Source organism: Danio rerio, chromosome 14 (genome assembly GCF_049306965.1).
Source record: "Danio rerio strain Tuebingen ecotype United States chromosome 14, GRCz12tu, whole genome shotgun sequence".
In the NCBI taxonomy this organism is placed as follows: domain Eukaryota; kingdom Metazoa; phylum Chordata; class Actinopteri; order Cypriniformes; family Danionidae; genus Danio; species Danio rerio.
Window position 1 is genome coordinate 1,902,501 of NC_133189.1, and position 12,500 is coordinate 1,915,000.

The following is a 12,500-nucleotide window of genomic DNA, read 5'->3' on the forward strand; positions in this document are numbered from 1 at the left end:
TGTACGGGTGTAGTAACGAGCAAACTAAGAAAACAAAGCACAGAGGCAGAACATTTCATAGGTAAGGTTTCGTTTTTGTATGTTATGAACTGTTGTACTAATCAGGTCACGTTATTGATGATAACAGTCACTTACTGCATTCACCATACGGCAAAGCAGCTCCAACTCGCACTAAACACTCGGCTTATGCTAGTTTTGTTGAATAAAATCAGCAAACAATGCAAAATAAGCATGACAACGAGATGCTGCGCTGCCAGAAACTTGTATTATTGTTGGCTAACGTTAGTGAAAGAGTTGTTCATAACGGAGATTCATTCACAAACGAATCGCTCCCTCCGTCAGTATGAGCAGTGAAAGCAGGAGAGGAGCTGTGTTTCAGGACATGATTAGATTTAACAGGGAGGGTGAATAGTACATTTCTGTACACACAAACACAAGCTTTTGTCAGGAATGCCCGTGCGGTCACTGATCATCAATGTAGAAAAGGAATGTGTCGTAATAAAAAAAAAACAACAAAAAAAAAACGACATACTAACTTAAGGGAAAAATCTAAATTATAGGTATATGTGTATATCTCAGGCTCTAGATGGCCACAGTCCTCCACTGCAGCTTGGTCCCTCATTCATTTCAAAGGAGCGCTACCCTGTACTAAAATGGCGGCTCTATTGATGCATTCCTTCCAATAGACAACAACGGGGTGGGCGACATCTAATGTATATATCTATTCTCACATTCACACACACACACACACACACACACACACACACACACACACACACACACACACACACACACACACACACACACACACACACACACACACACACACACACACACACAGCTTGTACAGCTTATATACATTTTCAACTCAACTCTGTGTAAAACATATGCTGGAATAGTTGGTGGTTCATTCCGCTGTGGCAACCCCTGATAAATAAGGGACTAAGCTGATGGAAAATGAATGAATGATCATAATATATATTGCAGTAAAATATGTGTCATTTGTAAGCGTTGAGTTGACAAGTGCTCAGTTTACATTTACAGTTTACCACTAATGATGGACAAGTATATTACCTGCCCTCACTGTTAATTGTGTTTCATCTGAACAGTTCTTATTTTAATTGCTGATCTTATTCTGGCAATGGTGTTATTGTTGTTTTTGTCCAGAATTAGTCTGACAGGCCTGAGGTATTTTACACTCTTGCGAGTCTGCAGTGAAAAGGAAACAGCATATTCCTATTTACTGCCTGATATTGATCTGTTTTCGGTCTCTGCTCGACTACAAGAGTTTGCCCTGAAATCAGAGCCACAAATAGCCATTTCTAGATTCCCATCCTCTTGGTTTGCATTCAACATCAGCTTCAGGATCAAATTCTGGCATTTTATGATTATAATAATAATAATTATTATTATTATTATAATAATTATAATACATTTAAATAATAATAATAATAAAATTTAATAAAATAAAAGCTATACGCTTTAATAATAATAATAATAATTATTATTATTATTATAATAATTATAATACATTTAAATAATAATAATAAAATTTTATAAAATAAAAGCTATACGCTTTAATAATAATAATAATAATAATAATAATAATACCAATAATAATAATACTAATAATAATAAGACAATTTATAAAATAAAATCAATAAAATGTAATAATAATAATAATAATAATAATAATAATAATAATGTAATTATTATAATAGATTTAAATAATAAAAATAATATTAAAATTTATAAAAAATAAAGAAAAAAACACTTTATTATTATTATCATTGTTATTATTATTATTATTATTATTATTATTAATAATGATATAATAATAATAATAATAATAATAATAATAATAATAATAACAATAATATAATACATTTAAATAATAATAATAATAAAATTTAATAAAATAAAAGTTATACGCTTTAATAATAATAATAATAATAATAATAATAATATTAAAATTAATTTAAAAAATGAAAAAACACTTTATTATTATTATTATTATTATTTTATTATTATTATTATTAATATTATTATTATTATTATTATTATTATTATTATTTTATTATTATTAATATTATTATTAATGATAATGATAATAATAATATAATTTTAATACATTTAAATAATAATAATAAAATGTAATAAAATAAAAAGCTTTACGCTTTAATAATAATAATAATAATAATAATAATGCAGTAAAAGGAAACAGCATATTCCTATTTTCTCTGTGATATTGATCTGTTTTCGGCCTCTGCTCGACTACAAGAGTTTGCCCTGAAATCAGAGCCACAAATAGCCATTTCTAGATTCCCATCCTCTTGGTTTGCATTCAACATCAGCTTCAGGATCAAATTCATGCATTTTATGAGTCATACAGCTCCTCATTAATATTCATGAGCACCATCCTGCGATTGGTTGAGAGGCTTCCTGACATCACAGTGTGAGGATTCCTCTGCTGTCTGGGCTGTTTGCTCGTTCATATATTCGTGTGTCATTTATTTATTTGTGTATCACAGTAAGCCGTCCTGACAGGCATTTTAATTGAAAATTTTCCGGCCGCCGCTGCAAAAACGAGACCCCATTTGGCCAGGTGTCACTCTGAAATGAGCGATGAGCAAGGAGACATTTATATGCTGCTCAATTAACCGCAGTGTATTAGCCTCATCACCTGGAGGAGATGCAATGCATGATGGGAAGAGAGACAGGTGTCTGTGAGCAAGAGATCATTAAAAACAAGCTTGTTTTGTTATAATAATAATAATAGTTAATACTGATTGCATGACAGATTTGCATAAGCGTGTTAAAATCAACATATGGTTGGTGTCTGCAGGGGATTTTTACACTGTGGTTACTTATTCATTCATTCATTTTCCTTTCGGCTTAGTCCCTTTATTAATCAGGGGTTGCCACAGCGGAATGAACTGCCAACTTATCCAGCATATGTTTTACAAAGGGGATGCCCTTCCAGCTGCAACCCATCACTGGCAATATCCACACACTCATTCACACATATACACTACAGACAATTTCGCCTACCTATTGCACCTATGGCACATGTCTTACCGGAAACCGGAGCACCCGGAGGAAACCCAACACGAGGAGAACATGCAAACTCCACACTGAAACGCCAACTGACCTAGCCGAGGTCTAGCCGACCTTCTTGCTGTGAGGTGATCGTGCTAACAATAATAATAACAACAATATTGATAATAACAATAATACTTAACGTAAATAATTATACATAATTAATAAAACGTTTCTGTGTGGAGTTTGCGCGTTCCCGTATGTTTCCTCCTTGTGCTCCGGTTTCCCCCCACAGTCCAAAGACATGCGGTACAGGTGAATTGGGTAGGCTAAATTGTCCGTAGTGTATGACTGTGAATGAGTTTGTATGGATGTTTCCCAGTAATGGGTTGCTGCTGGAAGGGCAACCGCTGGATAAGTTGGCGGATCATTCCACTGTGGCGACCCCGGATTAATAAAGGGACTAAGCCGAAAAGAAAATGAATGAATGAATGAATAATAATAATATTTCAATTAAATATTAATAATAATAATAATAATAATAATAATAATAATAATAATAATAATAATAATAATAATAATAATTATAATAAAAAATACAATAATTTGTTATTAGAATAATTTTAAATAATAACAACAATATTGATAAAAACAACAATAATAATTAAATAATAATTATTATTTATTATTTCTTCTTCTTATTATTAATAATAATAATGATAGGAAAATGTATAAAATGAAATCAATAAAATGTAATAATAATAATAATAATAATAATAATAATAATAATAATAATAATAATAATAATAAAATTATTATAATAAATTTAAATAATAATAAAAATAGTCAAATTAATAAAATAAAATAAAAAAGCTGTACACATTATTATTATTATTATTATTTTAATTATTTTAATTATTATAATTATTAATAATAATAATAATAATAATAATATATTCATAATACATTTAAATAATAATAATACAATTTAATAAAATAAAAAAGCTATACGCTTTAATAATAATAATAATAATAATAATAATAATAATAAGACAATTTATTAAATGAAATCAATAAAATTTAATAATAAAAATAATAATAATATAATTTTTGTAATAAATATAAATATTAATAATACTATTTTTATAAAATAAAATAAAAAGCTTTACGCTGTAATAATAATATTAATATTAATAATAATATTGATAACAATAATTATAATTATAACAATAATTATAATAGTAATAGTAATAGTAATAATAATAATAATAATAATATTAATATTATTATTAATAATAAATTAATTAAATAAAATAAAAAGCTGTAAGCTTTATTATTATTAATATTAATAATAATAATAATAATAATAATAATAATAATAATAATAATAATAATAATAATACAATAAAATCTCTTTAATTCAGAGCATAAATCTAAATCCTGCTACAGCTACTCTGTTTTGTTGGAATATCCTAGCAACCACATATTAATGCCCTGGCAACTTTCCTGGCATCATGATCTTTGCACAAGCAGCACCAGTGACTCGCGAAATGTAAAAGTCTATTTGGCAAACAAACACAGAGTCAGACTCTCTGCCAGCAGAAACACGTCATTCCTCAAGCTGTAAAGATTCAAAGCCTCGCACAGTCTCCATTATCAACATTGAGCCCAAGAAATCTAAACTGAGAGCCCGGCTCCAAAACAGAGGCAACCTCAGTGTGTATGCACGTGCGCACTTGTGTGTGTCTCTGTGTGTGTATGTTTCTGTGTGTGTGTGTGTGCGCACATTTAAGTGTGCAGCCGCCGGCTTCAGCTGTCATCAGTCTGTTAACAACATTTCCAAACGCAGAGGATCCAATTTCCAGCTGCTCTCTCCATCCGCCTGCAGGAGAGCAGCACAGGTGAATCTGCAGCTCCGCACGCCTCGTCACTGAGAAACACGAGTGTTAACAGTGGAGAGACACGCCTGAACATCCGCAGTCTCAGTCATAGACACAGGATTCAATTAGATCTCAAGTGCTGCAGTTCAAGTTAAAGCTCCTGTGAAGTGCTTTGAAATGTGCGCTGCTATTCAATGCTTTGACTGAAACATGAAAAAAGGGCGGGGCATACGGTAGCTCCTCCCCTTTAAAAACAGCCAGTAGTGTTTTGTTTCATCACAGCTCTGCTAGTGAGTGGTTGAGCTCAAGTGCATCAAATGAAATGCAAATGAGAAAAAAGGGGCGGGGCATGTCAGACACTAGAGAGCATTTGATTGGTCAGAAGATTTGATGAGAAGCTGAAGTATGATCCAGTCAGGAGGAAGTGACAAACTGAAAGCTCTACATGACTATATCAGGTTTATATCTTCTAAATGTGAATTTTGTCACTGTTTTGACGCACTCTAGCTTATAAATATCTAACAGTAGTGATACTGACATCTAGAAAACATTATTTATAATTTCACAAAGCGTTTTAAATGTGGTCAGCCTTGTAATTAGTGAGAAATAGTTTGCGCTGATCTATATCTGACACAACCGTGTTAATCACAATAAGAGGTTATATAAATATACATATGACCACCCCTATAATGGGTCATACCACTGTGAATGCATGATCCCAGTCTAAGCGGGAAAATATTTATCGTTAAAATATTAAATATTCAAATACTCATAGGTGTGAGGGGTCGTTTCCACAGAGTGGGTTCATGAACGATACGAAACATATATAGTCAGTGCAAACCTCTCACCTGTGTCTTTAATCTTCTCCAGCACATGTAGCCTCTGTTACAGAGTAAGTCCGCCATTCTGAGTTCATAATAGTCCAGTAGGCGATAATAATAGTTCAACAGGGCAGTTTGTTCATGTCTTATGTTGCTGAAAGAATCATTTGCTCCTTTGTTTTTTGCGTGTCACTCTCGCGTTTGTCCGTTTCTGAAAGGATCGGATGTCAGAAGCACTTCAATAATCACACGCACGTTATTATCATCAGCTCACAAAGTTACTTATTTCAAATATAGACGCGCACATGAGCTCTCTCTCGAAAACAGCTCGCGATTTAGGTCTCATAACAACAGGACACCGCAGATTGTGCTCTTCTTCTTGGCTTTGTGGCTGTTCATCAAGACGACAAGGTTTGTTTGAGCTCGTGTTTACCATGGCTTGTTATTATATGTATATAATGTTACGTTGTAAAAACATTACATTTACACTTTGCTTTCATAATAAATTGATATTTTATAGTTTGCTCTATGTGCATTTAATATTGTCTTGTCTATTAGTATTGTTGTGTTATTTTGTATTTGCCATATACTCTCACCAGCCACTTTATTAGGTACACCTTACTAGTACCGGGTTGGATCCCCTTTTGCATTTAGAACTGCCTTAATCCTTCATGACAGACATTTAACAAGCTACTGGAAATATTCCTCAGAGATTTTGCTCCATATCGACATGATAGCATCACACAGTTGCTGCAGATTTGTCGGCGGCACATCCATGATGCCAATCTCTTCTGATGCTCGCTTTGAACTGCAGCAGATCATCTTGACCATGTCTACATGCCTCAATGCATTGAGTTGCTGCCATGTGATTGGCTGATTAGAAATTTGCAATAATGAGCAGTTGGACAGGTGTACCTAATAAAGTGGCCGCTGAGTGTTTGCTCATACTGTACGTTGGTATGCAGTCAGAAACTCTTCAGCGATGTGTCACCTGTGAACAGATCACCTGAGATATTAACATCAGGTGTAAATGAGTGTCTTCCCTCCTCTCAGAAAGCTGTTACTGGGTTTAAGGAAATAGAATATACTAAGAAAAGTAAGTGGTAGATGTTCACTATTATATATTCTCACGCTCCTCCAATCTGAACAGCATTATTTGTAGAAGTCATCTACAGTAAGTGATGCATGGAGCACTTTTGTCCGTCCGCTGGCGTGGCTGTGGGCCAGGATCAGGATTCAGTAATACAGTGCTTGTTGACTCAGGGCTTTTTTATTTTTCTGAGCTCAGCCGAAAGCAGCGTCAGCTCATGATGTGTGGTGTGTGCAGGTCATTCTCCATGTCCACGCAGGCCTGGGAAGGTTGCTTTTTAAAATACATTCACTGCAGATTACTAAATGCATGATTCAAAGTGTAATTAGCAATGTGTTTAGGTAGATTCCTCGGGTTTTGTAACTTAAAGGGGTAGTTCACGCAAAACTGAAATTTGATTCTGTGTTTACTTATCGAGTCAAAATAGATCAGCATGAACTGCTGAGTCAATATTAGCAGTGAAGCAATCGGCACAAAAGAATCGCTGAGTCAAAATTAACAGTGAAGTGATCTGCACAAAAGAATCGCTGAGTCAAAATTAACAGTGAAGTGATCTGCACAAAAGAATCACTGAGTCAAAATTAACCGTGACGTGATCAGCACGAAAGAATAGCTGAGTCAATATTGATAGTGAATCGATCAACACAAACTGCTGAGTCAAAATTAACAGTGAATCCATCGGCACATAAGAATCACTGAGTCAAAATAGATAGTGAAGCAATCGGCACAAAAGAATCACTGAGTCAAAACTGACAGTGAAGCGTTTGTCGCAAGAGAATCACTGAGTCAAAATAGATAGTGAATCGATCAACACAAACTGCTGAGTCAAATTTAACAGTGAAGTGATCGGCACAAAAGAATCGCTGAGTCAAAATTAACAGTAACGTGATCAGCACGAAAGAATAGCTGAGTCAATATTGATAGTGAATCGATCAACACAAACTGCTGAGTCAAATTTAACAGTAACGTGATCAGCACGAAAGAATCACTGAGTCAAAATTAACAGTGAAGTGATCAGCACAAAAGAATAGCTGAGTCAATATTGATAGTGAATCGATCAACACAAACTGCTGAGTCAAAATTAACAGTGAATCCATCGGCACATAAGAATCACTGAGTCAAAATAGATAGTAAAGCAATCGGCACAAAAGAATCACTAAGTCAAAACTGACAGTGAAGCGTTTGTCGCAAGAGAATCACTGAGTCAAAATAGATAGTGAATCGATCAACACAAACTGCTGAGTCAAATTTAACCGTGACGTGATCAGCACAAAAGAATCACTGAGTCAATATTGATAGTGAATCGATCAACACAAACTGCTGAGTCAAAATTAACAGTGAATCCATCTGCACTTAAGAATCACTGAGTCAAAATAGATAGTGAAGCGATCGGCACAAAAGAATCGCTGTGTCAAAATTAACAGTGACGTGATCAGCACAAAAGAATTACTGTGTTAATATTGATAGTGAATCGATTGGTACAAAAGAAGCACTGAGTCAAAATAGATAGTGAATCGATCAACATAAACTGCTGAGTCAAAATGATGGGTGAATCGATCGTCACAAAACAATTACTAAGTCAAAATTGACAGTGAATCGATTGACAAAAGAACCGCTGAGTCAAAATTGACTGAGGCGATTGAAAAAAGAACCGCTGAGTCAATATCGACTTAAGCAATTGACAAAAGAATCACTGAGTCAAACTTGACTGAAGCGATTGACAAAAAAAATCACTGAGTCAGAATTTGCAGTGAAGCGATTGATGCAAAAGAATCACTGAGTAAAAATTTGCAGAGAAGCGATTGATGCAAAAGATTCACTGAGTCAAAATTTGCAGTGAAGCCATTGATGCAAAAGAATCACTGAGTCAAAATTTGCAGTGAAGCGATTGATGCAAAAGAATCACTGAGTCAAAATTGACTGAAGCGATTGTCGCAAAAGAATCGGTTTGTCAAAATTGACTGAAGCGATTGACAAAAGAATCACTAAGTCAAAATTTGCAGTGAAGCGATTGATGCAAAAGAATCACTGAGTCAAAATTGACTGAAGCGATTGACACAAAAGAATCAGTTAGTCAAAATTGACTGAAGCGATTGACACAAAAGAATCACTGAGTCAAAATTGACTGAAGCGATTGACGCAAAAGAATCGCTAAGTCAAAATTTTCAGTGAAGTGATTGACTAATGAATCACTGAGTCAAAATTAACTGAAGCGATTGACACAAAAGAATCGCTGAGTCAAAATTTGAAGTAAAATGATTGGCACAAAAGAATCACTCCATACATTTTGACCATTAGAAGCTGCTTATATTCACTCACTGCTGACACACAACTGTGTTCAAACCCCTTATTAAAGTCAGATTAGGATCCTGACGCTGATGAACACAGTCACAGCGCAGTATTTCAGTGTCGGGGGTGTGGAAGGGTCAGTTCGGCCTTGAGAAAACGCTCGACGGCACATTCCCCTGTTGTTCTTGGCGCTGCTATTGATGATGAAACGGGTCTGTCTATAAAAAGAGACAGCGGTGAAGGCTTCATGAGCTCAAATCACTCAATATATTCCCTCTGGATGGATCTCGGAGGAGTCTCGCTCTTTATCTCACCGGGACATTAAAAGTGACAAATATAATTGCCGCTCAACTCGGTGATTAGCATTCATTCTGTCGTTTATGATTGTCATTTATTTACCAGAGCCAAGCTGCAACAATACTGTGGAAGTACGGTAATCGCTATGAATGTCTAAGCATGCAGTCCTTGAGTTTATGATGGTTTTGTTTGTTGCCTTGAGAGAGGAATCCATCTGCTCATTTTCATTAAGATATGAAGAGACCGTGTTGGGTTATGAGTGATCGGTCTGTGCAAGAAACTGAACATTATTAACAGAATCACAGCCTCTGCCATTGTATAGTATTACAATTATATCACATTATTATAAAGTAAAAAGTGTGTCACGTGGTGCAGTGGGTAGCACGATCAATTCACATAAAGAAGGTTGCTGGTTCGAGCCAGGGTCAGTTGGCGTTTCTGTGTGGAGTTTGCATGTTCTCCATGCCTTCGCGTGGGTTTCCTCCGGGTGCTCTGGTTTCCCCCACAGTCCAAACACATGCAGTACAGGTGAATTGGGGAGGCTAAATTGTCCGTAGTGTATGAGTGTGAATGAGTGTTTGGATGTTTCCCAGTGTTGGGTTGCAGATGGATAAAAAGTATTTTATTTTGGTTGAAAATTATCTATATTTTTTTATATCTATATCTATCTATATCTATAACAAAAATCTTTTTGTTATATATCAAAAACTTTTACATGTTATTTATTTTATTTTACATTTAATTTACTGTATTTTACGTGTTATTTAATTAATTTTATTTTACATTTAATTAAATTAAATTTATTTTACATTTATTTTAATCTGTCTTACATTTAATTAAATTTAGTTTAATTTATTTGTACATTTAATTTCATTTAACATGTAATTAAAATTATTTACATTAAATTTATTTTACATATTATTTAGTTTAATTTATTTTACAAGTATTTTAATTTATTTCAGTTTATTTTACATTTAATTTAATCTAGTTAAATTTTAAATGTAATTTAATTTAATTTATTTTGCATTTGATCTATTTTATTTTACCTGTATTTTAATTTGTTTTACATTTAATTTAATTTAATATGACATGTTATTTAACTTAATTTATTTTACATTTATTTTATTTATTTTTATGTTATTTATTTTACATGTAATCTAGTTTAATTTATTTTATATGTAATTTCATTTATTTTGCATTTTATTTATTTTAAATTTAATAAACTTATTTTAAATGTAATTTAATTTATTTTGCATTTAATTTAGTTTAGTTTAATTTTACATGTAATTTAATTGAATTTATTTTACATTTAATCTATAGTTTAATTTTACACGTAATTTATTTTCATATATTTTACATGCAATTTAATTTAATTTAATTTATATTTAATCAATATTTTTTTATTTTACATTTAATTTATTTGAATTTAATTTGATATGTAGTTTAATTTGTTTTATTTTACATTTAATTTAATTTAATTAATTCAAAATTTTATTAAATGTATTTATTTTACATTTAATTTAATTTTACATTTAATTTAATTTAATTTTACATTTTAGTTTTATTTTACATTTAATTTAATTTAATTTTACATTGTATTTAATTAATTTTACATTTATTCATTGCCATTCAAATTCATTTTTAAAAAGTGACATAAAAATGTATTTGTTTAGTGAAAACTTAACAAATCTTTTTTTGGAACTGTACTTTTGTCATATTGATTTGACATATTCTTGATTATTATTGCATTTACATTTCCTGAAACATTTTAATTTAATTTTATTTTATTGCATTTTTTACAAAAGAAACTCCATAACATTTCTGATTTGAGGTATAAATACGCAAAGAATTTTATCAATTTAATTTATGTTATGCATAACACACACACACACACACACACAATTGTACAACTGTCTTTATGGGGACTGTAACCTATACAGGTAACAATCTGCATTCATAGGCATTCATTTTCAAAATACTTAAATTTGTCTGATTTATGAGATGTTTTCCTCATGGGACCAAAATAATGTCCCAATGAGATCAAAATTTTCTGGTATATACTTGTGGTGACTTTGGTCCCCACAATGACATGAACATACACATTCACCCTAAAAGTGTGTATCATTGTCTTTTCTGCGGGTCATTTGTGTGTTCTGCTCTATTGTGTTGAACTCTCTCTCTCTCTGACTCTCTCAGCAAATCACACTGATCATGGCTGATAATGGTTTGGTAACGAGCCAAAGCCTCAACGAGCTTTTAATGGGCTGATTTTGAGAGGCAGATGAAGCTGCTCTTGAGTGAGGGTCAGTGATAAAGATATGACACATTTAAATAGCTGCACTAATGTATGCATTATTCCCCCAGACTGCCGTGATGTGCTGTTACCCATGATGCTTCGGGAACTGGCAGGGGGTCTGGCGTTGATGGAGGGACTTCAGGATGAGAAGAAAAACAGCATCGAACTGCTCAACAACATCCTGGAGGTGCTCAGCCGCAGCGACGTGGTAAGAGCCAATCAGAGATCAGCACAGCCATACACCAGCCAATCAGAGATAAATATAACCATACGCTTGCCAATCAGAGGTCAATACATCAAACGCCAACCAATCAGAGATCAGCACAGCCATACACCAGCCAATCAGAGATCAGTATAACCATAGGCCCGCCAATCAGAGGTCAGCACAAACATACACCAGCCAATCAGAGATCACCACAGCCATACACCAGCCAATCAGAGATCAGTATAACCATACGCTTGCCAATCAGAGGTCAGCACCATCAAACGCCAACCAATCAGAGGTCAGCACAAACATACACCAGCCAATCAGAGATCACCACAGCCATACACCAGCCAATCAGAGATCAGTATAACCATACGCTTGCCAATCAGAGGTCAGCACCATCAAACGCCAACCAATCAGAGGTCAGCACAAACATACACCAGCCAATCAGAGATCACCACAGCCATACACCAGCCAATCAGAGATCAGTATAACCATACGCTTGCCAATCAGAGGTCAGCACCATCAAACGCCAACCAATCAGAGGTCAGCACAAACATACACCAGCCAATCAGTGATCAGC

At 33.5% G+C, this 12,500-nt stretch overlaps 2 protein-coding genes across 3 annotated transcripts in view; one reads left to right on the forward strand and one right to left on the reverse strand.

The window, feature by feature from the left end:
• Positions 1-12,500, forward strand: part of dock2 (dedicator of cytokinesis 2) — a 186,256-nt gene that overhangs the window by 82,335 nt on the left and 91,421 nt on the right. For both annotated transcript variants that reach the window (XM_073922441.1, XM_073922440.1), the window contains one exon: positions 11,781-11,920. In XM_073922441.1, coding sequence (XP_073778542.1) covers positions 11,781-11,920 — 140 coding nt within the window. The remainder of the gene's footprint in view (positions 1-11,780; positions 11,921-12,500) is intronic.
• The window catches only part of insyn2b (inhibitory synaptic factor family member 2B), an 81,880-nt gene that overhangs the window by 17,464 nt on the left and 51,916 nt on the right, over positions 1-12,500 (reverse strand). The window lies entirely within an intron of this gene.